Source organism: Ziziphus jujuba, chromosome 10, assembly GCF_031755915.1.
Source record: "Ziziphus jujuba cultivar Dongzao chromosome 10, ASM3175591v1".
NCBI classification, from domain to species: domain Eukaryota; kingdom Viridiplantae; phylum Streptophyta; class Magnoliopsida; order Rosales; family Rhamnaceae; genus Ziziphus; species Ziziphus jujuba.
This window is the reverse complement of record NC_083388.1, coordinates 28,769,340-28,796,812: the sequence shown is the minus strand read 5'-3', so window position 1 is coordinate 28,796,812 and position 27,473 is coordinate 28,769,340. Positions and strand designations below refer to the sequence as shown.

The 27,473-nt window shown below is 35.4% G+C and overlaps 5 protein-coding genes across 13 annotated transcripts; 3 read left to right on the top strand and 2 right to left on the bottom strand.

Annotated features, from left to right (window-relative positions):
* Positions 1–716: 716 nt before the first annotated feature.
* On the top strand, positions 717–6,745 carry LOC107412562 (YTH domain-containing protein ECT3). 3 transcript variants are annotated; one of them, XM_016020354.4, is made up of 10 exons: positions 717–1,072; positions 1,992–2,046; positions 2,447–2,508; positions 2,745–2,901; positions 3,506–3,570; positions 3,719–4,084; positions 4,629–5,144; positions 5,302–5,514; positions 5,820–5,993; positions 6,302–6,745. In XM_016020354.4, the coding sequence occupies exons 2-10, from the start codon at positions 2,019–2,021 to the stop codon at positions 6,416–6,418; spliced, it is 1,698 nt and encodes a 565-aa protein (XP_015875840.3). In that variant the 5' UTR covers positions 717–1,072; positions 1,992–2,018; the 3' UTR covers positions 6,419–6,745. The 3 variants fall into 3 exon arrangements, with proteins under 3 accessions (XP_015875840.3, XP_015875841.3, XP_015875839.3); XM_016020355.4 differs by having other exon boundaries at positions 718–1,072; positions 2,745–2,823; positions 6,299–6,745; XM_016020353.4 differs by having other exon boundaries at positions 719–1,072; positions 6,299–6,745.
* A 3,343-nt stretch (positions 6,746–10,088) lies between these two features.
* On the top strand, positions 10,089–14,178 carry LOC107412571 (uncharacterized). Its single transcript, XM_016020365.4, has 10 exons — positions 10,089–10,518; positions 10,647–10,703; positions 11,270–11,347; positions 11,996–12,049; positions 12,588–12,670; positions 12,942–13,041; positions 13,143–13,205; positions 13,433–13,705; positions 13,832–13,892; positions 13,989–14,178. The coding sequence occupies exons 1-10, from the start codon at positions 10,225–10,227 to the stop codon at positions 14,084–14,086; spliced, it is 1,161 nt and encodes a 386-aa protein (XP_015875851.3). The 5' UTR covers positions 10,089–10,224; the 3' UTR covers positions 14,087–14,178.
* Positions 14,179–14,345: 167 nt separating this feature from the next.
* LOC107412569 (bromodomain-containing factor 2) lies at positions 14,346–18,720 on the bottom strand. 3 transcript variants are annotated; one of them, XM_060811997.1, is made up of 8 exons: positions 18,564–18,714; positions 17,711–18,450; positions 17,532–17,609; positions 16,502–16,745; positions 15,987–16,107; positions 15,501–15,639; positions 14,930–15,337; positions 14,346–14,770 (listed from the first exon to the last, which is right to left on the bottom strand). In XM_060811997.1, exons 2-8 carry the CDS (start codon positions 18,320–18,322, stop codon positions 14,570–14,572), a joined length of 1,803 nt encoding a protein of 600 aa, XP_060667980.1. In that variant the 5' UTR covers positions 18,323–18,450; positions 18,564–18,714; the 3' UTR covers positions 14,346–14,569. The 3 variants fall into 3 exon arrangements, with proteins under 3 accessions (XP_060667980.1, XP_048324517.2, XP_015875850.3); XM_048468560.2 differs by having other exon boundaries at positions 17,711–18,720; XM_016020364.4 differs by having other exon boundaries at positions 15,987–16,083; positions 17,711–18,719.
* Positions 18,721–19,405: 685 nt separating this feature from the next.
* LOC107412577 (uncharacterized) lies at positions 19,406–24,544 on the bottom strand. Of its 5 annotated transcripts, none has more exons than XM_016020374.4 (10): positions 24,329–24,544; positions 23,720–24,206; positions 23,447–23,524; positions 23,073–23,316; positions 22,178–22,428; positions 21,866–22,066; positions 21,604–21,696; positions 21,402–21,503; positions 19,994–21,233; positions 19,406–19,632 (listed from the first exon to the last, which is right to left on the bottom strand). In XM_016020374.4, the coding sequence occupies exons 2-10, from the start codon at positions 24,185–24,187 to the stop codon at positions 19,601–19,603; spliced, it is 2,709 nt and encodes a 902-aa protein (XP_015875860.3). In that variant the 5' UTR covers positions 24,188–24,206; positions 24,329–24,544; the 3' UTR covers positions 19,406–19,600. The 5 variants fall into 5 exon arrangements, with proteins under 5 accessions (XP_015875860.3, XP_048324515.2, XP_060668070.1 ...); XM_048468558.2 differs by having other exon boundaries at positions 23,720–24,203; XM_060812087.1 differs by lacking the exon at positions 24,329–24,544 and having other exon boundaries at positions 23,720–24,279.
* Positions 24,545–25,313: 769 nt separating this feature from the next.
* On the top strand, positions 25,314–26,428 carry LOC107412552 (protein DMP3-like). Its single transcript, XM_016020343.4, has one exon. It carries the CDS (start codon positions 25,522–25,524, stop codon positions 26,227–26,229), a length of 708 nt encoding a protein of 235 aa, XP_015875829.1. The 5' UTR covers positions 25,314–25,521; the 3' UTR covers positions 26,230–26,428.
* The last annotated feature ends 1,045 nt before the right edge of the window (positions 26,429–27,473 follow it).

The following is a 27,473-nucleotide window of genomic DNA, read 5'->3' as shown; positions in this document are numbered from 1 at the left end:
TATATTTACAATATAATTTGGACTTTAATTAGAAAAATAAAAATAATAATAATAAAAAGTCAGAAAGCGTTTTCCACGGGAAGAGCGCGTGGGCCGAAAGTTAATTAATCATACCTACAAGACATCTACAAAGCCCAACAGTTATTGTGGGCCGCCAACCTGGGTCCATCTTACCTTTGAGGACTTCAAAGTCCAATATTAGATTCTTCAAAGCTTAAGCCCAGCTTTTCGCGTTCTTGTGTTTGTTTGTGTTGGAATAGTAAGTAGTAGTAGCACCACCAATATTTAGATGAAATTTCCTGAAACAAATTCATTTCTTTCATTCTTATCGAAAATAATAATAATAATAATAAATCACTGAAGTTCGAAACCTTAAAAAACCGCATAATGTTAAGTTTGTCAATTAGTTTCAAACAAATTACAATTAGAAAACAAATTATTGTTTGCAACATTATGTTTTGGAGTCATCCAGCGAGACCTAAGAAATTTTGGGTTTTCATAATTCATTTATAATCATTCATATAAAACCACAAGTTTTCTCAAATATTACAAAAATTATTTAGTTGAAATAGAGAGAGAAGATAAAAAAATAAAACCACTTTTTTATTGTTTTTGGTCAGTTCGAGTAAATTGCACGCTATCCATTTACCCACAACAGGCAAATAAAAAAGGTCGGTCCTGCCCGGCTTACAAAATTCCAATTCCCTCCCAGCAACAACGACAACAACAACCACCGAGAAGAGAAAAGCAACTAAAATACTAAATATTAATATTAATAAAGCTCTCGCTCCCCATATATTGCTACAGAATCCCTTTGGCTCCTCATCCGACGATCCTCGTTTGTTGTTGGTAAGACCAAGAACTAATCTTAGCCGTTGGATCTACGTTTAAGGGCTACATTTGCACGCTTCCACTTTCCCTCTTTCTCCCGACGCTCGCCCTCGCCCTCGTCGTCTACTCCACACTCCAACCGAGCTCTGTGTCTGTCTCTGGAAAACCGCTTTTCCTACCTAAAAGCGGTTTTCCGATTCTCCCAGATCGGTTCCACCGGTTTTGATCCACGTTCTTTTAGGTTCGTTTTTCTTTCAACTCTTACGATTTTTTGCAGTCTTCTGTGAATTCGTGGAATACCATGCCAGAGAGATCGAACTCGAGCTTCCATTACTTATTTTTTCTTTAACTTCATGTTTTCTTCTAAATACTCTTTCTGTGTGAAAAATTCAAGCTATTGATGTTACTTTAAAACGTTATTTTTTTATTAGAGCTTACTGCTTTTGATCAAATTCTTGCAGTTCTAATTCATGTAGTATTATACAAGAATAAATATTGTTTGGAAAAAAAAAAGAAAAGAAAGGAAATTCGACAACTTTGATTTTATTGGAGTTTTGCTTCTTTTCTTTTTTTTTTTTTAATTTAATTTAATTTAATTTTTTGGGTTTGGGCTTGCTGTGCTCGGAAATTGCATAGATTTCCTGAAGCAGGAAAGGAAGGGCAGGGAAATAGCTTTATTGTGAATTAATTTTAATTTCCAATTCCTCTCTAGATATCTTGCTTTTTAATTTGTTTTCCTATGATGGAGTTGTATAGATATTTTTCTGTATTTAGTTTCTGTCAGCGAAAGATGGAAAAAATAAAAAAAAAATAAATAAATAAAAAGCAAAAACCCATTAGTCGTTATTAGAAGGGGAAAGGGAATCGAATCTTCTTTGGCTCAATCAAATTCTTGGCATTTGCTAATATGCGCCTCTGCATAAGCTGCGCCCTCTCTTTCTAAAAATTGTGTTTTGCTATTTACTATTTTGGTAAATTCATATTTACGGAAAAGCGTGCGAGTAAGTTCGACGGGATTTCTTTTACTATAATTGGTGCTCTGTTTGGTTTGGGAAAGTTGTACTTCTAGAAAGCACTTGTTGTCTTTTTGGCTAAGCTATAAAGACATGGTTTTCCTTCTGATTAATCCTTATTCTTCTGTGTTGTTTGTTTGATTTTAGGGTGATTTGGGTTTTGGAGAGCTGCTAATGGCTGGCGAGAAGAAAATTGAAAAAAGTATCCTTTTTTTTTACTAGTTCTAGTAATTATATTAACCTTTTCTTATTTCTGGTGTACCTGTATGAACTTTTCTAAAACCAAGCATATTGCCAAGCATTTTTTTTTAATCGATGGATGTGTATTATTGCGATGAATATTATCTGGGTTGTTTAACTTTCTGGCACTAGTTGCATGAATTTGATAATTAATAGGTTTCAACAATATGTTTGTCATGGAAATGAAGAAGCATTGGTGTGTACTGTTCCTTATGTCATTGATGTCTTTGCCTTTGTTTAGTAGGATGGACTAGGACCAATTCATTGCAATTTTATTACACTTGATTGCTTTGTTGTATTGAATACATTCTATTACTTCGCTGCTCAACCAAATGATGATTTTCTTAACTGTAAAAACCCAGCTGAACCTGTTGCAACAGTACAAAAGTCTGATCCCATAAATGGTTTGGGTGACCAAACATTGGTATGTTCCATATATTTTTTTTTAATTTCCTCTTTTCAGTAAGTATCTGTTAGTATCCGTTTCTTTAACTAATGGGTTTCAGTGCTCTGCTTGCTTGAGCATGGTTGTCTATAAAGAGTAGCACTAAATTTTTGTATTGGGGACGTCAGGTTTTCTGGTGATACTATTGTATTTTGACAATGTTTGTATCCTGTTTTACTATTTTTTTTTTCCCCTTTCTTTCCCAAAATCTGCAGGCGTCTCTAAAGGATGGAATACCATCTGATTTGACCTCCTCCATATCATCCTCGGGAGATGTCACCTCTATCATCAAAGGTGAGACTGATCAGGAGTCAGTTGGAGAGCATGGTGTTCAAAATCCACCAACTAGCTGTTACAATTATTATTACCCAGGTTAGATGTTAAAATGATTGTTTGCCTTTAAACATGGTCTGTACTAATAGTTTCTAAGTTTAGAAACTTGAATCACCATTAGGTATGAATTAAGGAGCTTAATACATTGCATGGCCCTTCGTCTTTAAGCATGGTCTGAACTAATAGTTTCTAAATTTTGCTTTATAGAAACATGAATCGACAAAAGGTATGAATTAAGGAGCTTAATACATTGCCTGACCCTTACCTCCTTGCATTGCCACGGATGTGCAAGAAGGGTGTCCATTTCATCCCTTCCCTTTCCCTTTGTGTGTTTATCTTAGGGAAATTTTCTAGACCATGTGCAATTAATCTTGGAATTCTTTCATTTCTAAACCCATGCATCAAATCAAGTAACCATTCAAGAACGAACCCTTTCCTTGTGCAATTAATTAAGGAAACTTCTAACAATTCTGTGCATGCTATGTAAAGAATCAATTAAGGGAAAGTTGGAATAGTATATGCATCACCATCTTCCTTCTCTCTCTATCAATTGGAGTTTACTTAAGCTTAAGACTACTTTGCACCTATTATTAGTTCTGTACATTTCATAAGTGAAATTTGAAATTGCTTGGTTATTTTACAGGATATAATGGATCTTTTACACAAATGGATGATCATGGTTATTTTCATCCTAATGGTTCCCATACAGTATGTTCTGCGTCCTTCTATTTTTCTTAATTCATTCTGATAACATGGAAGAAGTTGAATTTACATTCTATTGAAAATTTACTAGAGGCATTGCATTAATAATTGAAGTCACTGAGACTTTGTTACTTCCATTTGGTACCTGCTCCAGGGTATGCAATCAGAAAATGGATCGCTGGTCTATTACCTCCCTGGTTATAACCCATATGCTTCCGGGACTATTATGGGAGTTGATGGACAAAATGTTGGTCAACAACAATATTTTTCTTCCTCAGGATATCTACAACAACCTGTATCTTATGGTTCAGAAGCTGTTCCTTGCTATTCATGGGACACAACATTTGTTAGAGATGTTCCAAATGGAACAAATGTTGGTCTTGGAAATGCAAAGAGTGGTCCAGGTTCTACTGGTTTAGCAAGGTCAAATGGCTTTAACTCTATGAAAACTAATGGCAATGCTACTAGCAAATTCTCTAAGTCTCTTCCTTATACACAACCTATCAAACCATTAAACAAGGTTTGTAATTTGTAGAAATTTTTATGATGATGCATAATTGTTAGATGTTTCATCATATTGCTTGAACCATAGCCTGGTGGCATAGGTTGTTTTGGTGGTTTTATTTATGATGTAAATTTTTGGTAAGAAATTTATAATTATGTGTGTTTGAAATAAGTCTATGTGTACTTATTTGTATGATTATGGACTTTGTTTTATTATTTCTTTTTCCCTGGTATGTCTTCCTGAAAGGCAAAGCCTGCCGTTAACTGCAGTGAGCTTTACATTTCTATGAAAGGAACAGAGCACTTGCAATAGAGCTTGCTTCAGTGGACTTTTGTCACTGTAATGATATGCATGATGAATCGACAATTGTTTTAGCAGAATTCTGTTTAGTCATAGTAATGTTAGATTTCCTACTTGTTATAGGACCATGATCATGAAAAAATCTCTCTATTTATGGTGTTTTAAATTTGTTTTTCATGATTATCTAACATAATTATGCCCTCAAGTCATTTATCCTTTCACCTTTTTTTATTTATTAAATTATGTGAAATAATTACAGGTGCCTCATTTGGGTTCAGATTTCTCAGCTGGTCTTTTGAAGGGATACCCCCCAGTTGGGAGGTTTTCATCGTTTGCTAATCAGAAACAAGCTTTGTTGCCCTTCAATGGTCCTACTACCTACAAGCCAAATGGGAGAATATGGACTGCAAACGATGGATTTAAGTCAAAGCATAAAAATAACAGGAATGGAGATTTTGAAGCCTCAACTGAATTGACCCGTGGGCCAAGGTCCAGTAACAAGAGTAGTTCTTCAGATTCTTCAGTTGAGAAAGAAGAACTGGGATTTACAACCCGTAGAGATCGATGTAACCTACCTGAATTTCAAACTGATTATGAATGTGCAAAATTTTATGTCATCAAGTCCTACAGTGAAGATGACATTCATAAATCCATTAAGTATGATGTTTGGGCTAGTACGCCAAATGGAAATAAAAAACTAGATGCAGCATTCCATGATGCGGAAATGAAAACGAATGAAACAGGCACACAATGCCCAATATTCCTCTTCTTCTCGGTGAGTTTAGTAAATGTCTATTTCGTGAGAGTTCAAAATTTTGTTGACTTCTTCATTGGTATACAGACATACATGCATTGATTTTTGTATAATTTTGTTATGGAATATCTGAATATGCCTTGGCATATAACTTAATTCCTCCTTCCTTTTGCCTCAGGTAAATGGAAGTGGACAATTTGTTGGTTTAGCTGAGATGATTGGGCGGGTAGATTTTAATAAGAACATGGGTTTCTGGCAAGTTGACAAGTGGAATGGGTTCTTCCCAGTAAAATGGCATATAATAAAAGACATACCCAACACTCAGTTGCGGCACATTATCCTTGAATCCAATGATAATAGGCCTGTCACTTTTAGCCGTGATACCCAAGAGGTAAAGCTTCTTTCTTTCTTTTTCATCTGCTTTTTCTTCTTTCCCTTGTTAATATTATTTGTTCTTTTTACTTATTTTAGACATTGAAATATGTTGGGTCTTCTAATAAATAGTCGTATTCTTTTTATTTGTTTTTTGTTGAAAAGGTAAAATGTTGGATCTGGTGTAGGGTCTGTTATTTGGTCCATTTGGATGGGCTAGATTTTGCTTTTTTCTTAAGTTTACATCTTGTCTTTCCTATGAATCCTTCTTTTCTGCTAGAAAATCGAGAGAACATAAATTGCTGTCTTTGTTGTAATTTGCAGATTGGATTAAATCAGGGTTTGGAAATGTTGAATATATTTAAGAGCTACACAGCAAAAATGTCATTGTTAGATGATTTCTGTTTCTATGATAATCGAGAAAAGTTGCTTCATGCCAAAAGAAGCAATAAACCTGCGACTTTACAAATGGAGATTTACAACAATGGTGATTTTGCTGTAAGTTCATTTTCATTCTAATAATGCTATTTAATTTTGGCTTTTTTACTAGTTAGGTTATTAGTAGCAATTGGGTCAAAGTGGAAGTATGAATGAATTCCTGTGTGTTTGATTTTTAGGCCTGCTGCGATTACATTCAAATGCTCAATGATATTCATTAGTCATATCGAGTCACATGCAAATGGCATTGCAATGTATTTTTTTCCTTTTTGACAAACGGAAAGTGAAGATAATGAAGCCTGGATTTGTTGTCTTATTATGGTAATTGATTCTTTAATAAATATTTGTGTGCATCTTTGATGCAGAAGCATGTAAAAGCAGTGGAAAGGAAGGTTGAAGTTGAATCTGCTGGGACCAAGAGAAGCGATCCTACAGCTCTTATCAATCTCACCAAAAATCTCTCCCTCAGTGGCGCTGGCCCATGAATAGCAGAGATTAGTCATTATGTTTCTTATATTTGTGTCCCTAGGCATTAAATAGTTTAATGGCAACACACTATAGGTGCAGAGATTTATTCTTTTCCTTGTCTCTTTCAATCTTTATTTCATTTGATCATGTTCTATTCCGAGTTTGTTTTCCTTTTATATATATATATATATATATATTTTTTTTTAAGTTGGTTTTTCAGGGTTTAGTTTTGTAGGTTATTTGTCGGTGAAACAATTAAGTTGTCGGTTGGAATTTCAATGTGTTTCCATTTGGAGTTTGATTTCAATAAATATTAGTTTCTCTCGTGTGGGGATTGAATGACAGATGCCTTTTCCCCTAGAGCATGGATGAGAGTAGTAGTTGCTTTTTGGATTGTACAAGGAAAAGCTACAAATAATGGAAGCCAAGCCGTTGATTGGGGGCTAATTGGACTTCAGAGGCTGCAACAAGTCAATCGGCATTTGTTGCTATAGTTAAACTCTTCGCTTAGTAGTAAATATTCATTGGTGGTAAAAACTGCAAAGAAAACGCAGCAACTGTCAGGTTAAGGTCTGGTATTATTGGGCAGACCCGGGCTTGGCTTGGTTTATTCTTCAATCCAAAAAGGAAAAATAAATTATTATAAAAATAAGATAGAAATTGTTATTATAACGATAACGTTTTGCGCTCTCTCTCTCTCTCTCTCTATATATATATATATATATATATATATGTAATATAACTCTATACACCCTAAAAAATTGCCATCCTAAAAAACTTAAAATACTGGTAAAGTAAAATTTATCAACATAAATATAGTTGCCAATTGGATTTAAAAATAAATAAGTCTCAAATTTAGTTAGAATTTTTTTTTATATAATTTTAGTGAAATTAAAAAAGAAAAAAAAAGAAAAAAATGGTTTTATAAGTTTTTATTTTCATTTTTAATGTTCTGTAAGTTTTTCTAGTATTTTACGTTTTCTAAGTTTTCTGAATTTTTTTAAAAGTTTTTAAAGTAAGTTGTTATAGTTTTCTTAATTTTTTTTATTCAATTTCATAAGTTTTAAAAGTTTTCTAAGTTTTTTAATTTTTTGAAAAGTTTTTCTACGATTTTTTAAAAAATTTTATTTTAGTTTTTTTGAAGTAAGTGCTATAAAGTTTTCTTAAGGTTTCTTATTCTTTTTTTTTTTTTTTAAAAGTTATCTAAGTTTTTTATTTTTATGTTCTCTAAGTTTTTATTTTATTTTATTTATTTTGTTTTTTTTTTAATAATTATTATTAATTTTTTTTTTGTTTTTAAAAAAAAAAGGAAAAGTAGTTAAAAAAGTTACACACACATACATGATTTAACATATACATTTTAAAAGCACCAGGTTGGGGTGGAAGGTTGGCAAAGGAGAGGAAAGCCAGGACGAGAGTGTTAAAAAGGGCAAAGGGATCTACATAACATAACCAGTCTTTTATAGATTGGAGAAGTATTGTGAGTTCTTTTGATACATTGGGAGATACGTGGAACAGGGAGTGACCCGTGGATTCATGGAAATTAAGGTTCCTTCCTTCAGTGAAAGTAGGAGGGGATAGAAGAGTGGCAGAATTAATGGGAACCCGGTCACCAAATGATGAATATTTAGTATGTTAAATATAATATAAGCTCTAATTATTTGATGAGGAAACTGTATCAGATATTTTTAATAAAAAAAAATAAATAAATAAATAACACGCTGGTTTGGACAGGAAGCAAGAATGGATTGGATTATTCTCTGTGAAAAGCTGCCACCATTTTATTAGAGGGTAGGAGATGGAAGTCAGATATTCATGAAAGATTGAAAATGTTGTTTGTGGAGGCTCGCTTCCAGTGCGTTGCCATTAAAAAGCATCATTTTTGGAAGAACCGGAAAAGGAAAGGTGACTTTGCTCTATATATGTGTGGCGCCGAAGAAGAAACAGTTAGTCGTTGTTCAGGTGCTCAAAAAGATTGTCAGGCAACCGGGTGGGTGCTGTGGGTTTTAGTAGCAAGTGGGGCTTAAGGTTGGATAGCTTCTGCTGTGATACTGTGGAGGATTATAGTGTTTTTGGTGCTCATATCCTCCTCCTGTGGAGATGTGTGGGGGAGGAAGAGAATGTGTTACCTGGCCTGTTGTTGGCCTCGTTCCTGTATCCGATATGGGAAATGAGGAATGATGGAATATTTTGAAGAAGGCAGACGTAGGTAGTGTGTAGCCCAAGTTCAAGTGGTGATGATCACATGGGAGAGAATGGTACGGAGGAGGAATTTTAGTTCAAACTAATTAAGAAGCCCCGATGGAGGGACCGTATTTTGGTTAATGATAGCAAGCAAATCAAGAGGCTCACCCCTCACCCTCGACTAATTGCTTGCTATAACAATTTCTCAGGCTGCGGAACTAAAAGCCATTGAATGGGGGGCCTTGGCCTTGAGCTTAATCCAAGAGATGGACTGGAAAGGCGTGAAGTGGCCGGCAGTGCGATGCTAGTTCAGTGGTTTAGATCAAATCTTAGCCTTTACGGAACCATGCAGAAACATAGCTTGGCTTCTTCTAATTGGCAAAACCAAATATTTTATACCTCCAGGCTTCACAAAAAATGAAAAAAGAAGGAAAGAAAGTAAAAATAAACTTCTTGGCTGCCTACGATTTCCTGAATTTACGACACTTTCACTGAATCTACAACCCCTTCTTGAGTTTCTCGTGAATTTACAATGCTTTTTTCATCCTATAGTCCAACAAGAGGACTTTTTAACATTTGTTCTAAACAAAAAAGAAAGGCAAGGAGATAAAAACACTTGGATTGTTTTTGCGCAGGTATTCAATCCAATCTCCCCCTTTACAAGTGCTAAATACCAATTTACCAATAGGAGGCAACTTAGATTTAATTTAACCTTTCATCTGAAAAACTCAATCCAAGCACCCACTTTACAATATACAATTTCTATGCTTGAAGCTATTCCATATTATGGTACTCATTTAAAATTTAATTTAACAATAAAGATGATAAGATTCCACTAAACAAAATCTATGATAATGAGAAATCTGAAGATTTTAAGCAATCCAATTTTACTTGAATTAGACAACATTAAATCAAGTAACAGAGAAGGTTTAGAACAGGAATACTCCAAAATCGCACACTACAAAAGAACAGTTGAAAGGTATCCATGGAGAACAACAAACACAAACAATAAAACAATGCATATAGAGAAAACAAAATATGACACGTAGTCCAGCCCATAAACCAAGTTCAAAGAAATAAAGTTCATCTCAACAAAGAACGAGGAAAAAAGACTACAGAGCTATGATTGTATGTGTGCGTGCATGTCAAATATACCCCGTTTCTTTGAAAATACGACAACGCTTGTAAACAGCTTCTTGAGGCAAAAATTTTGTTCACTTCTAATATAAATTATAACTCAAATATTCAAATTTGACATTTGACAAAAAGTTGAGTAAAAAACAAAACAGTGATCATTTTTATTCTAAAAAGTATAAAACTTTGACATTATATATATATATATGCTTTGACCTTTTTTTTTTTTTTAACCATAAAAAAAACGATTTGAATTATTAAATAGATACATTTATCAAATTCTAATGTGTGTGTGTATATATATATATATATATGTAAATTTTATTTTTTGATACTACAGTTTACAAAAGAAATTGCTTAATAAAAGAAATACATACTAAAAAACCAAAAGCCCTCCTAAACCAAGTGTCCAAACAGAAAGCACACCAGCGCTGTCTCGCAAGCAGTTGAAGCCCTTCCTTCCTTCGTTCCTTGCTTCAAATTCTGTCTGTGTCTGTCGGAAGCCATGACAGAGAATTCCAAACATCCACTGGAAACTGACTGCCAAACCATTACCACCCAGCAGCTTAGGCCTTCAAAGCTCGCAAAAACCACCGACTCATCCGAAGACGATCTTCTCAGTGACGACAACCAACAACAACAACAACAACCACTCTCCATCGCTGATTCTCATCCACCACACATGTCTGCCCAAAATCCTAAACTTCAGCGTTATCTCGTCGCCATTGAGTACATTGGCACTCGCTTTTCCGGCTCTCAGAAGCAGCCCAATTGCCGTACTGTCGTCGGCGTTCTTGAGGTGGTTTCAGTTTCACTCTTCTTTATTTCATCATTCCCCAAATTGTATTCACACTTTCCTTCATTTTTCTTTCTCATCAGCCAATAATTCAAAAAAGGGACTAAATTTGGGTTTAATCGTTTTTACAGGAAGCTTTTCACAAATTTATCGGCCAACCGGTCTCCATTTTTTGCTCCAGTCGAACTGTAAGTTTATGATTTTCTTTCTATCCAACTTTTCGTTATTACTAACAATTATAGGGGAACAAGCGTAAGAAATTTGACGCCATAACCTGGGAATGGGGGATTTTCTTGTGCATAAACTAAAAATCTTACGTTGAGTTGATAACAACCTGGATTGTTTCTCGCATGTCTAATTGTTGTAATTGAAAACCTGATATTTGTTCAACTTTAGCATCTGTTTTTCGTCATCTCAACTTAATACGAAAGTAGAGGATTATAGTGTTTTACCCTATCTCGTAAAATCATGGTAGGTCGAAAAATATTTGGGGACCACAGTACATAATATGGAAGTTTTCAGGACAATGAAGACATTAACAAGTTGGAAATCAGAGAAAAGTGCTATACTCCATAGCATTAATATGCATGAGAGAAATCCTTAGCTCTCACTAACTAATTTTTGTACATTAGAAATTTGAGAAACAAATGTAGGATGCAGGACGCAGGAGTGCATGCCTTGTGGGATAAACTGATCCACTTTTGACGTGTTTTGTTAGGAAATGATATGGGCTTATTCTTTCTTTATAATGCAGGATGCAGGAGTGCACGCCCTATCAAATGTTTGTCATGTAGATGTGGAACGCATAAGCAAAAGGAAGCCTGGTGAAGTGGTAAGCAACCTGCAAAATTTCACTTATGAATCTAGATATTCTTTGCAAGGGTGGGATGGTGCTACTGAGAATTTGACTTGATGAGAATTTTATAACATGCTTGCTTTTTCAATATACCTAAGTTCTGGAGTATGTGTCTAAGGTAGCAATGTTATTCATTGTTATTATTCTTTTATGGCCCATTTCTATCGAATTTCCTCATTTACTAGTGTTATTTTTACTCTCCTTGTTCATATGCATTCAGTTTGGCAAGTGGGCTCCACGTGATGGAAAAAGGAAAATGCAAACTTTGAAAATGAACAAATCAGCATCTTGGTTCTTTACTCTGCTTGAGTGTGTATCTAATGCATATGCAACGGAGCATGCATTTTGGATGAACTTGCTTTATCTCTTATGAAATAGACTTTCCTCGAATTCTTGTCAAGTCTTGATAGCAGTAGATTGGTCCTTTACAATATTTCAATACTTCTATGAAAAATAACTTCTCTCCTCTTAAAGACACACCCATGAACCTACTCTAAATGATCTTCTAGTTTTGCTTTCTCAATATTTTAGTAAGTCATCTGTTGTGCTGTATCATTCAAGTTACAGAGCTACATATATTTTTGACCAATTTTTATGACTGTCATCATTTTTTCTAAAATGCAGTTACCACCTCATGAACCTGGTGTGGTCCAAAGAGCTGTTAACCATTTTTTACAGGTGCGGTCTCTTTAAAACCAAGCCAGCATTAATAAAAAATTTTATGTATGCCTCTTTTCTAATCTCTATGATTAATGATTAACCCACTTGACAATGTTATTAACTCTTCACCTCCAAGCAAATTAAGGTAAGTTGGGGTATGCATCACCTTTCATTCTGTAGTTTTGATTGGTGACTGTCCCTCCTCTCCCTCAGCCATTTTTAGATGGGTGAAATAATTGTGATTTTTCAATCACTTTGGCTTAAATGTCCTCAACTAAATTTGAGTAACCGTCCAAAAAGATTATAGGGTAACCAAAAATACTCTGGGAGAGGGGGCCAAAATATGTCATTGAGCTTGCACCATATTCCAGCAGGGTCATCAGTTTTCGATACAGAGAGTTCAATGTATTTCTGGAATCTTGGATGTTGTATCAGATTAAACTTGAATTCCTTTAGTTTTGTTTTGCCTTGGGCTTTGCGTCTACTTAATTATAAATTCACATTTAAGCTGCTGATTCTTTTTTTATTTTTATTTTTTCCCATTTGGTTTTGTCAGAAGAATGAAGGGGACATTATGGTAGTTGATGTTCGAAGTGTTCCGCCTGATTTTCATGCTAGATATAAAGCTCAAGAGCGCACGTAGGTACCCATGAATCTAAAGTTATGTTGGTAGAATATGCAACTATTGTTGAAGATCATACATCCATTCTATGAACCATGTTTAAGATATATCAACACAACAATCACACTAAATTGTGTAGTTTTACCTAATGATTTGGTAACAAAACTATGTTATATATAGCTGTGGTTCTGTGAAGTATGAATTGGTTAGAAAGGAAATCTTTCAGTGGTTGAGATACAGGCTTGAAGAAATTAAATGTATAATTTGTTCCATTAAAAAACCTTTCAGGTACTTTTATCGCTTGATGTCTGGGCCAGAACCACTGTCAACTTTTGAGAAAGACCGTGCATGGCATGTGCCTGAGGAGCTAGATCTTCTTGCTATGGAGGTTCGTTAAACATATAAAAACTATATTTTGTTTACCTAATTATATACATTAGAATGTTTAATCTGTCCAAAGTAAAATCACATATGTTCATCTCTATGTAGGAAGCTTGTAAAGTTCTTGTTGGACTTCATGATTTTAGTTCCTTCAGGGCAGCTGGTTGTCAGGTTCATCCTAATCTCTTATGATGCTCATATTTTTTGGTGATTGTTGATGGCAAGGCCATAGAAATGAATCTTGGTGCATGTATGATTAATATTTGTTTGATGGGCGTTTATCCCACACCTTGAACCGTCCTTTTGATTATTTATGGATTGTAGCTAATGTGTTGGAAGTTGTTTCAATATTTTAGTTCGTACTACTGGCAAAAAATAAATTAGATATGGTTTTGCAGGCAAAGTCACCTATAAGAACATTAGATGAACTAAATGTTTCTGAGGTGGTTCCAACTCCTTATTTTCCTTCTATAATGGAGAGAAGACAGACTAGTTTATCCCAGAAAGATCCTACTCATGCAAGCTTGAACAACATGTGGCCTTCAATTAGTGTTTCCAGTGATGACAGGTTAACATGCTCCAATGGTGCAATAAATGTAAAATTTGGGCTGAGAAGAAGACACAGATGCTTCGTTGTAACAGCACGGGCACGGTCTTTTCTTTACCACCAGGTTGGTGTAGATGCTCTCTCTTACCATTTGGTTTTTGGGAGTTTCCTTTTCTTCTCTATGTCGAGAGTTGTATAGGCAGGGTTTCTTTTGTTGGCTGTTTACTGAGATTACTGGAAAATGACTCAGGTCAGACTGCTGGTGGGTGTACTCAAATCGGTTGGCATTGGAGATTTAACAACATCCGATGGTAGATTGCCCCCCCTCTCTCTCTCTCTCTCTATATATATATATATATTTTTTTTTTTTCTTTTTTTGGTTCTTATTTTGTTCTAATTTACTGCAGTTAAAAGGATCCTGGAAGCAAGGGCCGTAACAGCTGCTAGTCCTATGGCACCTGCATGCGGTCTATATCTTGGAGATGTTAAATACGATCTGCCATGATGACACACAAACATCATTTTGTTTTTGCTGGGACCAAGTACCTAAATTTCTTACGATTCAGACAACATTATATTTAACACCGAATTCACTCATTTTACAATTTTTGTTATACACATTGTCCATGTGGTGACACTTCCAAGGCAACTGAGTCTTTTTCTCTGGTTGTGGTTTGTTTGTTAACTTTACTAAAAACCAGAATATATATTTTGGCAAAGGAAAATCAAATTCCCAATAAGAAATAAATAGGTTACCACTGGAATGAAAAAATCTGGCTACAAAATGAATATTATATAAAATATCATGATAGCATATATCTAAAGTTAAAAAGATAAAAGACTTTGCAAAAGTACAAATTATTGGGTAAGCATCTAATTCACCTACATACCTCCGCAATAAGTTTTAGACTGGCAATTATTAAGCTAGCCCACATCCCTTGTGTTCAATCTCTAAACTGGATATGCATTACCTTGCATCAGTCAGGAGCTACTTCATAAGCACATTAATGGCTGCATGAACAGAACTAGCACGAGTTGTACTCTGATTCCGAACCAATGAATGGGGCCCACTCCATATGGACTTAGACTTGCACTTATCGGGGAATAGAATTCCACATAAATCTAAAAGCATAGGATTTTCAAAATGCAACTTCTCTGATTTAACTTTCTCATGCCTTTCTCGCCATTCCTGCAACAAAGCACGTATCCCAATAAGTCTTCATTTCCTTAATTTAAACTGGTTCACCACAGACAAGGTACTTTTTAAGAAAATATTTCAAAGCCAAAAAATGGGATAAATTGTAATGTGATACAGCTGCTGCGAAGAAAACTTAAGAAAAGGAAATACCTTATGCTTCTTTCTTTGATCTGCTACACTTCCTTCCTCATGCCCAAGTAATGTATCATTTTTGTGAGTATCAGTTTGGATTCCAGCTATCTTATCTGCCATTGTTAACTGAGATTGACAATTAGGCTCCTCCCTTGATTTTTCTTGCTGCTCTAGTCTTTCATTGTTGTCTTCATTTTTCATCTCTATTTCATTATCTTCCTCTTCATCCCCCTCTTCCCCTTCTTCCTCATCCTCCTCTTCTTCCTCCTCTTCCTTCTCTGCCAAAGAGCCATAATGCTGCTCAGATTCCTCCTTTTTCACTTCTCCTTTTTGTTCCACTTCAGCATCTTCATTTGGGTCTACTGAAGATTCATCCATATTTGATGAAGAATTATCACCAGAAGGACTCTCCACGAGTGAAGATTCCTTTAAGAAAGAGAAAGAGACAGAGAGAGATTGATGTTTATTAAAACAAGAAGCAGTGACTTCCATGGTACAATAATGGGAACTAAGATAAAAAAGAGAAAGCAAATTCCTTATTTGATAATCAATAGTTGAATTTAGTCCTTGGCCAATTATCTGAGTGTACCTCTTGCTTCAAATCCCGACCAAGTTTGTTATCATCAGCTCCAGTTTGGCTTTTAGCAATTCGATCATTTTCCTCACGCTCTCTTCTACGCCGCTTTAGAACACAGATAGCACACAAACAATCGAATTTATGGCGCCTTCTGCAAAAATAAAATAAAATAAAATGAAAAAAAGAGTTCCTAATTCTACAAGTATCAGGTAGTGCAACTTCCAAATTCAAATTCTGTATTGCCTGCATGGAGAAAAACTATAGTAGTAGAATAATCTTAAAAATAACACTTATATATAATTCTCAAAAGAAAAATGCATGACATTTACATCCTCTTAAAGCATATCATACAGCTAAAACCTAAAACAAGTGCAAAACTCTACAGGCTACATGACTGTTGTACCAAAAGCATCTCACAAGTTTGAATGGATCCATATACCATGAAATTGAACTTCCAAGACCACGTAAGTAATGGCCGCAAGGAAAATGCATACATACCCATGACCTTTTCGTGCCATCTTCTTTGACTGACCACCTTTTATGTATACTTTTCCCTTACTGGATACTCCAGCATTCTCCTGAATGTTATCAACACCTGACATGAGGGAGATTAACAATGCTAAGATTGATGTCATAATCATGAAGGCTATGATCTCCAAACCAACAATTGAAGGCATTCCATATGAAGTCGTCATACTACCAATTTAGACCAGCAGAACGTGGATACCCAACAGCCCCACCATATTTCTATATGACATGATATGCACACAATATGTGTGGTTACATATCCATTGATATAATGAATATATTGTTCTCCATACAAGTAATTAATATTCACCATAATATTTCTCACTATGAACTTGCAAGAAACACATTTTCCAGTCACACTGTGAGTACAACCTGATAAATATTCCTCTCATGATGGAAGTATGAAACATTGAAACCTGAAAAATATGCAGAGGGCATCTAAAATGCATCGCCTGGAGAAAGAGACATAAACATCAAATACTCACCATTAGCTCCTCTTGGTTGTCCACTATACAAACCAGCTGCTGTCCAATACTTTGTAAAATTCTTCTTTACCCTCCTCATAAGGTCCAAGATGTAGTCACCCTTGTTGTTATACTTGTAACAATTATCCCAAATGTATTGTACATCTTTGAAAACATCCTCAGAATTTGCATACTTAACACCCTTTTCAAGATTGCTACATATTGTCCCAAAATCCATTGGTGTATCTATCACATCAAAATAATCCTGTTCCACACAACCAAAAACCATCCACTCCAAAATAAATAAATAAATGTAAGCATAACAAAAAACTTGGGCCATATAAAGAACCAAAACTTTGTCTAAATTTTTAGCTTTAAAATGGGTTAAGGTTGGGATGGTAGAAAACAAATACAACCATCCATTTGTGCTTTTATACACTGTGTCTGTGACAAAAGCGACACACATCAAGCAGGAAAAACCACCCTTCAGCAATATATAAATTTAATTGACAACTACAAAACAATGAAAGACTGAAAGAAGGTTGATCATATCTGCAAGGTATATATATATATATATATATATAGGCTTTTTATGGAGCAAACATCCGCAAGTTTTTCAACTTGAGGATACACATCGCGCAATATGTTGTAGGACATATTTACCCAGCAACATGTTGTGTGAAGTGTATACACAAGTTAAAATTTAGTAGGTAAGGAACCATAGAATATATATATATATATATATATATATATATTATATATAAGGCTAATAGGAGACATAGGGAAGTATGGCAGACAGAGCTGAATAAGAACCAGTTGGTAATGCATTACGGTAGGATACTAAAGTTGGGGGGAACAGTTATAATTGAAGAGGTTATATTACTTTGAGTTTATACATTAGAACTAAAACTTGATCCGGGTTTGCCTTGACCATCAGTATAAGTGCAATAGTAAAACATCGCAGAGTGTGAAGCAATCTTAAGCATATAAGTCAAATAACATGTTGGGAAAGAAGTACGAATGAAAAAGCATGTTGGGAAACGAGACTTACAGGTATTCCCAGAGCAACGGGATTCACAGGGACATTAAAGGGTTCAGCAGCATCCATTTTCATTACCTTCTTTATCACCTGTAGTTTGAAGCAATCAATGGAAACAAAAAATAAGTACCGTGAAATTAAAATTCAACAAAATAAAGAAAGAAAGAAGCATATAAAAAGTTCAAAAATACCATCAAGCAAGTATCTAATTCTTGCTTATCAAATCGAGGATCCTGATGAGGCAACTTTGGTTCTGTGTGGCGAGGACTGTCGCCCTTTGTTTGGTTAGCAGTTGACCCAGAAACCTTGGAAGATTTAATCTTTATGCTCCCAGCTTTCTTGGATAAATTCCCAGATGTATACACTTTAAATTGAGGTAACGAATTGGCACTATCTTCCATTTTTTCAGCAACCGCAGTGTGTCTTTCGGAACCCATTTGCAAATGGGGGCTACTCTTATCAGTATCGCTATGTGTGGGTGCATCGGAAGAAGTGAGCTGAGAGCCAACGGTGGTTTTCGGAGTTCGAAGCTTGACTTTAACACGCCCAACTGGCTTCTCCAAGCCTGTTCTATCTCTATCTCTATCAATGGAGCCGTCGGGATTAATATTGGCAACGTTATAAGGAGCGCGATCAGTAGCAGTACCCGTGGAAGAAGGGGTGTCAACCTCCATTCCAGATTCATTATTATTATTATTATTGTCGTTATCCAAACACGAATCGCTCTCCATTTTTAGACTAACACCACCTGAGACAGAGCTCCCCTTGGCCTTCCCTTTCTTATGCCCACGTTTGCGCTTCATCTTTCTTCTTCTTCTTCTTCTTCTTCTTCTTCAAGTAATCCCCCAACTTGTTTGAATTTTGATTCAAAAGCTCATCCCCAACATTCTTTTCGTTTCAAATCGCTAGGCTCGTTGTACAGACCTTCAACCTTCCCAAGGACACACACAAATTACGAACCGGAAGTTCTTCCAGTCTAATTATTAGCCAAAAAAACGAAAAATAAACAATAAAAAAAAAAAAATTTGAAATCGAACTTTTTACTTTTTTACTTTTCAGGCGGAAGATGGAGAATTAATTTCATTGATAAAGTCGAAAAAATTATTCCGCGAAAATTGTAATATTTCCGCCAAACGCCCGAACATGTAGAATAGAAAGAAACCTAGAATTAAACACCCAACAAAAACCAAAACTGTTTTTTTTTTTAATAATTTTTTAAGAGATAAATTCAGACGTATTTATTTATTTATTTATTATTAATTCAATTTATTAATTTATTAAATTAATAATAAATTAAATTCGAATTTATAAAGTAATAATACGTGGCGGATGAATGTTGATCCCCCCAAAAGAGAGCTTGGAGAGCACGTGCGCTTTATGATATCTTAGGGCCGGCTGAGCCCACGAGTATTCCACAATGGCCCAGTCCTCATAAGTTCATCCTATGAAAAAAGCAATGCATGTGTGTTCATACTTGATGCTTTCTGTTTGTAGGTTTCATATTACTAGGCATACTTACTACTACTTTTTTGGCTAAAAATATATAGAATATTATATTTTAGAAAACGACATTTAGTAATAAGATCATAGATAGCTTGGTAGCTAGCTCTAATCTATAATGGGCAGATCATAAATAAATTTTTGCCCTTTTCTTCAGGTGTGATATATTGCATTTTATCATATATTTTAGGATTTAATTGTTATTTTCTCAGTTTGTAAGAGCTCTGCGTAATTGCATAATAGTGAAATAGAATTTCACGTGTTTTAATCTAATTTATTTGTTTTTGTTTTTTTTTTTTTTTTGGTTGGTGTTAAAACAATCTATATATACATATTATATGTATATGACGTACTCATCTTAATTTTGGCATTACCTGCACTTGATATCTGAAAGTTTTAAGAGAACATTTTATAAAATGAGTATCAGTTGATAAATCATATTCATGTTCTCCATATAAACAGCCCAACATACAATTTGAACCGTTCCCACTTGCCAGCAAATACTAATAAATGAAAATATGAGGATCCAGTCCCAGTACCAGTTCCGATCAAAACAGAAAAACGCTGTTCATTTTTGTAAGTTATCTTCTTTGGCGTCTTCCACGTCTTCGCCCTGCAAAACCAAAAACGGAGTAAATAAAGAATTATAATAATAATTCAACCTAACAATAGTCTACGAGCATGACAATCTATCAGTTCAAACAGCCACACAAAACACACGCAACGACCACCACCACTAATAGTACACTTGAAATGCCATCACACAAACACCTCGAAACTTTACAAGTTTGAAACATTTTCATCACAAAAACATTTTCTTCAAAAAAAAAGCATTTTCATCACGCAAACAGCACAAATCAGTCTTCAAACAGTACAAGAAATCCAACAAAATGCTCATAGTAACTGAGAAACCAAACATTATTGTCAAAACACCTAACTGCTAGTTTTTTAATAAAGTTCGTAAAGATGCTTACCGCCACCACTGGAGGGTGGATCCACAGTATGGCTTTCAGTCTGAGCAGGTATGGAGGACATCTGACTCATCATCTGGGTGATCAAACCTTCAAACCGATTCATTTGGTCAGACAACAAACCCTCAACACGATTCACTTGTTCTTTCAAGCACTGTACCTCGGCTGCATTACGCTGATCAGACTCCTCACGTCGGTGTTCTGATTCCAGAAGTTGCTTCTTCAGTTCATTAACAGTAGATGAAGAAGAGCCCCGTAACTTTTTAGGGATGGCACCATTCCCACAGCCATGTTCATCAACCTGACTCGCTCGTTCTTTCAAGGACTGTAACTCAGCTGCATTATTATACTGCTCAGATTCCTTCCGCTGACGTTCCCATTCCAAAAGCTGCTTCTCGAGTTTGTCACCAATAGATGAAGAAGCGCCCCGTAACCTTTTAGGGATGGCACCATTCCCACGGTCATGTTCATCAACCTGACTTGCTCGTTTTTTCAAGGTCTGTAACTCAGCTGCATTATACTGCTCAGATTCCTTACACTGACATTCCCATTCCAAAAGCTGCTTCTTGAGTTGGTGAACCGTAGATGATGCAGAGCCACGTGACTTTTTAGAGATTGTACCATCCCTATAGTCATGTGCCTCGACCAGACTCACTTGTTCTTTTAAGAACTGTAATTCAGCTGCATTACGATGTTCAGAGTCCTTACGATGACGTTCTAATTCCAAAAGCCGCTTCTTGAGTTGGTGAACAGTATCTGAAGATGAGCCCTGTGACTTTTTAGACATTGTTCCATCCCCATTATCATGTGCCTCGACCAGACTAAATTGTTCTTTCAAGAATTGTACCTCAGCTGCATCATGCTGTTCGGAGTCCTCATGTTGACGTTCCAACTCCAAAAGCTGCTGCTTGAGTTTGTGAAGAGTAGATGAAAAAGAGCCTTGTAACTTTCTAGGCATGGTACCTTCCCTATGGTCATGTGCCTCGATCTGACTCACTCGCTCTTTTAAGAACTGTACATCAGCAGCATCATTCTGTTCAGACTCCTTATGTTGCTGTTCTGACTGCAAAAGTTGCTTCTTGAGTTCACGAACAGTAGATGAAGAGGAGCCCCATAAATTTCTCTGGGTGGCACCATTTACATAATGATGTTCTTGCCTAGGATTCCGAGGGCCAAAACTCTCAGGTTCAGACATCTGTGAGGCCCCCTCGGACACTTGAGCGGCAAGATTTTTGAGCTGTGACTGTTTTCAGGAAAAAAAAAAAAAAAAAAAAAAAAAAAAAAAAAAAAAAGAGCAACCTTAAGAGTAAAGTTTGACTAACAACTCAATTATACAAAAATTAGCATTCATGTTATCTGAGTTATCATTAAGGGCTGCATGCATTTCCATTTCGCTTTTGAGAATTTATACCCGTCCCTCCTGTGAAATTTGATTTGCAGCCTGTTCATCAGAACCCAAAGAGGTGATCTTCCACGCAAATGTATGGCCAGCCTCAAGTCCAATCTTCTCCCTCTACACGGCAAACAATGAAGTAAGGATGAGACAGGTAATTATACAAAAATAATTCAACAGATATTACAATTAGAAGATTAATGAATAGCTCATCTCATACTTCCTCCTCCTCTCGCTGCTGAAAACTCTTGGAGCCACATCTGGTGACAATGGTACTTTTGGCACTATTCTCCTTGTTTCTCTTGCTTTTTTCCTTCATTTAAGAGCCAAGACCAAGAATGTATAAGGTTTTTAATTATGGAAAATATATGTAGACAATCAAAAGAATATAGGGAAAACATAAGCTTGTTTGTCCCTTGATCTTAGGTTTTTAAATACAATACATAAATATACATACACAAGTATGCATTGCTTCCTGGTACCTGGTATGAAGGTGTACTCCATAAATTTACAAGATACTCCCAATCATCCTTGTTGACATTTGGCGGTATATTTGCCCGCGCCTCCTCAATTGTCTTACATGTATCATAGCACCAGTGCTTAAGGTAATGACGATAATTATTGTAGGATCTATGGATCTGGCCTAAGACAAATTTCATCTGATCTTCAACCTTGAAGCGCTCCTGAGAAACAAATATGAGTATACACTATGAGACAAACATTCATGCAAGAAAACTTAAGGAAAATTATAGTCTGGCTGTAAACTTTTCTTTCATAAGATTCATTTTACGCACCAAGATATGTTCAAATAGCTTCTTTTTAATATCAAATGGTATTTCCAGCCAGCCCTTGACCTGCAGGGGTATTTCCCGAGTTTGCCTAACCAGGATTGTACATGCTGTTTTAAACATCTGGGAGTTTGCACCTACTGGTCTCCGGTTCCTCCATGCAATATCAAATTTCTCCCCTTGTGGTATTGCTGCTAGTTTAAGATTACGGGTGGGTCCTCGGGCCTTCCTTTTGTTGGCAACTGGGGCTATCAAATCTAAAATGAAACACATAAGGAACAAAACCAGAATAAGTTGTAGAACATAGGGCATGCTGCATCAACTGTGCATGCATAAGTAAATTCAATACCATGGACTGGTAATTTGCCTTCTTTTCTTTCTTTCCCACCCCACCATTCTATATCAATTAGACAAACTAACTCCTTTTTATGTCCATTATGCATCACAATATACAAAAATGAAAGTACTAAACACCTAGAATAGAAGGCAAGGCCAAGAATCTATATGAGAGGTCCTAGACAATGAATGTTAACTCTGCAAGAAAATGACACATCCTTCCATTTTAAATGCTCTAGGATAAATTTTAGGTGTTGACACGATACAAGAAAACACAGACAAAGCAATTCATTTTCCCTAAAAGAGAAAAAATAATAACAAAATTAACAAATACTGTAGAATCATTAGATTATAACCATGAGTATTTATTTTAGTTTATTTTATTTTTGACTTAAATAAAATTATAACCACAAGAATATACATATATATATATATATATATATATACTTCTATATATATACTTCTATATATATACTTCCCCCCCTCTCTCCCTTTTTTTGACTTACTCCAAATTGAAGACAAATAAGTGAATTAATGAAGAAAAGGCATACTATAAAATCCTCACCATGAGTTGTCCCTCGTTCTTCAGTGAACAAACCAGCTGCTGTCCAATACTTCATGAAATTTTCCTCCACCCGCTTCATAAGGTTCAAAATATAGTTACCCTTATCATAATACTTGTAACAATTCTTCCAAATGCATTGCACATCCTTTAATACATCCTCTGAATTCATGTACTTAGTACCATTTTCAAGATGTTTGCATATTGTTCCAAAATCCATTGGCGTATCTACGACATCAAAGTAATCCTGATTCCAGGAAATAAGGGAATAAAGGAAAATATAATCGTATTTCAAAAAAAAAAAAAAAAAAAAAAAAGTGATGTGAAAGCAACTAAATACAAGTATCCAAAGTTACATTATGTAAATTTAGACTTACAGGTAATCTTAATGCAACGGGATCCACGGGAACATTGAAAGGTATAGCCGCATCCATTTTCATAATTCTCTTAATCACCTAAGAGGAAAATAAAGAAAAATAATCATCGTTTACAGAGCAATTTGAAAATGCTTTTTCTTTGCTCTAGTTTAGACAACAAAACAAACTCTTGCCTGTTAATCTAAATCCCTTAGCCTAAAAATGAACAACAGAACACAACAGAGAAGTTATAACAGAAGCCCATTACAAGTAGGAGATATTTTGTCATCATACCGCCAAGGCAGCGCTCAACTCTTGCTTATTCAAAGAAGAAGAAGCAGAGGCTGGCTGTGATGTGAGGTGAAAATCCCCAGCTTTGTTCAAAGAGTCTACCTGGAGGAGCTTGTGTTGTTGACCATAATCACCAACCAGTTTCTGAATTGTTCTATCAACTAAGCTGTCATTGGAAAAGGAGGCAGAATTTGAATAACGGTCTTCTCCTTCAGGGTCATTTTCCTCTTCCACTTCATCAAGGTCGTCGTGACATCCGTGAAATTGATGGAAAGCCGCGTTGTTTTGTTGGATTTGAACAATTTGTGATTGTGGCTGTGGCTGTGGCTGTGGCTGTGGTTGTGGTTGTGGTTGTGGTTGGGCATTTCGAGTGACAAAATCGACGAAAGCTTCTTCCTTTTCACTAATTACGGCAATGCTATTGCGCTTTCTTCTGGGCATGGTTCTCTTGCCTGCACGTTTGCGCTTCATCTATCTATATCTACTACTGCTTTAACAACAACAAAAGCTGCTTCAGACAATTTTTATATTTATTGCAAACAAATTTTTTTTTTTTTTGGTCGCATACGAACGAACAGTAGAATAAAGAGAATTAAAGAGAGGTGAATTTACCAAATTCAAAATGTGAGAATAATTTTACTTGACTGGAGCAGTTTGGGGATTAGGGCTTGAGGAGAAAGGAAGGAAGAAGCTGCAAGAGAAGCTCTCGTGCTGACACGCAGAGAGACCCGCCACTAATACTTTTTATTAACCACGCTTTATTGGGCCCCCATTTGGTTCCCGCCATAGTCACTACTACTAAACCAAAGTGTACTCTTCCTTACTCTCTATGGATCCGAATCCGATCCGAATATTACCCAACCCAACCCGCTTCTTTTTTTTTTTTTTTCTTTTTTTTTTGGGTGGTATTTTTAACATGGAAAAATTTATAGAATTAAGGAACGACAATAGAAGTAGCGTGCATGAGAACATGATTGATGAATGATGATGAGCCTACCCAGACGACGTGACGATTAAGTAGGTAAGCCGAGAGATTAGAGAAGATGCATACAAGCTCTAAATTTTTTTTATTTTTTATTTTTTATTTTTGGTGTGAATACACAAGCTGTAATCAGTATGATATAGGTAGCTAATCTAATCTTTTCAGGCAAAGAAAAAAAAAAAAAATATATATATATATATATAAAAGAATAACTAATCTAATTTAAAGTAACGTAATCCTATAAGAAGAAAGCTAAAATGCCAATTAAAAGATTAAAATTAAGAAAGTGAAAGCCACGTGAGGATAATAATGATAATAATATATTATATATGTATGTATGGCAGAGAAGAGGTGGAGACAGAAGTTTGGTTGATGGAATGGAAATGGGACACACAAAACACAAAATAAAGGTTGGGAATTGGGTATTAAAATTAATCGCAACAAATAATAAAAACAATAATGTCAAATTTATTACAATTATAAGAAGTTCCACACGCGAATGTTGAAATTTGAAGGTGTCAAACAATTACTTGACCCAACCGGAAACCCCGTGGAAACCCAACCAAACTAATACCTTTGACAATAAGTTACAATTTGCATATATATATATATATATATATGTATGTGTGTGTGTACCGATTCCCAGCAGTAGCTCCTTTGAATTAATTCTCTTTCTCTTTTCTTTTATAATAAAAACCGAATTCCAGCCCCCCCAGCGAAAGCATTAGCAACGCATTAATTCATCAATATTATTTCAATTGATATATCCTCCTTGTCCTAAATCCTAATTCATTATCATATATTCATATACATATATATATATATGGCTCTTAGACCCACCAAGGTAGCATCCATAAACGCAGCTGCAGCTGCAGCAGCAGAGGCATCAGAATCAGATTCAGATACAACCTCCTCAAAAATATTAGTTTCATCATCATCCTCATCTGCAGTACCTAGTATTTCGCAGCGTGCCATCTCTCAGACCTTAAACAGCACAGCCAACTTAGCCAACCTCCTCCCAACAGGAACCCTGCTGGCGTTTCAACTCCTGACCCCAACCTTCACCTCCAATGGAGTCTGCGACTCCGCCACCCGCCTTATGACCTCCATTCTTCTCATCCTCCTGGCCCTCTCCTGCTTCCTGGCATCCTTCACCGACAGCGTGAAGGCCTCCGATGGCCGAGTCTACTACGGCTTTGCCACCTCCAGAGGCCTCTGGCTCTTTGACTCCCCTGATCCTGCTGCTTCTGGACTCCCCGATCTCACCAAGTTCAAGGTGAGGTTTATGGATTGGGTTCATGCTGTTCTGAGCGTGCTCGTCTTCGTCGCCGTGGCTCTGAGGGACCGCAACATCGTGGGCTGCTTCTATCCCATGCCTCGCCATGAGACTCAGGAGGTTCTCAACATTCTTCCGGTTGGAATCGGTCTTCTTTCCAGCTTGTTGTTTGTAGTTTTCCCTACCACAAGGCACGGCATTGGCTACCCGCTTACCTCTACCTCTACCTCTGCCCCTGCCAGCTCTGCCCAATAATTATTTTATTATATGTATATTTATTATTTTCTTTTCTTATAATTTGTACGTTGACATTGTGAATTAGGATATGAATGTTTGAATTTCATCTTCTTCCTATCCAGGTAGATGGGAGAAGCTGTAACCAATTATGTTTGATTTGGCAACCGCAACACAATTAATTATTATTTAGCAAAGTCAGATTGTTTGATTCCTTTGACTACATGTATTCTTCTCTTCTCTTCTTCTCTCCATACTTGTGTAGATTATAAAAATGCAATAAGCTACAATATAAAACAAATGGTGGTTGGACATACAACAATTTGCAAAATATCAAATATATAGTAATTGAATCATATATAAAAAAGAAAGACGCGTGTATATAAAAAAAAAAAAATGACTATATATATATATATATATATATATATTAAATATGGTCAATTTAGCATTTGCATATGGGAAAGTAATTTCAGTTGCAATGATATATGGCAATTTGTTTTTCCTTTAGTAGTCATGGACAGTCATGGTCACAGATCAACACATGAAATTGCACATGATTAAGAATCAATTCATGATTAGCATCCATCTGAATTTGAGAATGAGAATCTCATCATCTAGATTCTAATTAATTAAGAATATCAGGGAAAAGAAAAAAAAAATGTAGTCATTCAGAAAACTAAATAATCAATCATAATGATTATATATATAAATATAGATATATATATATATATATATATATATACCATTAGCCTAAAGAGAAAGCCCTGGTATAAAGTAACTTTGTGAATGGTTTAATCATAGATATATCTTATACCAATACTAGAAGTCTCAATAAAAAGCTAGATGACAATTGTGATTTTTTTTTTTAATGCTTTTAATTAAACAATATAAATATGGTATTATTATCTTTTGTTTGCTCTCCAATTAATTGGCGTTGATTTTACAAATTGATTCTCTAAATTTGTGGTTTTTAGGTAATTCTATTTTGTTTGCTCTCCAATTAATTAATATTACTTTTACATATTATCTTTAATATATGTAGTTATAAAATGAATGTATAATATGGTTTTTAAATCTTTTTATTTAATCTCACCTTCTCTATATATATATATATATATATATGGATGTTTATGTTAGAATTGGTATTTATCAAGCAAGAATTAGTTTTGTGGTCACAATCATGTTCATTTTTCTAGTAATTCTCCTTTTCTCTTGTTCCATTTTCGTTTTGTAGTTTATAATACTTTTGATGTTGTATTTTACTT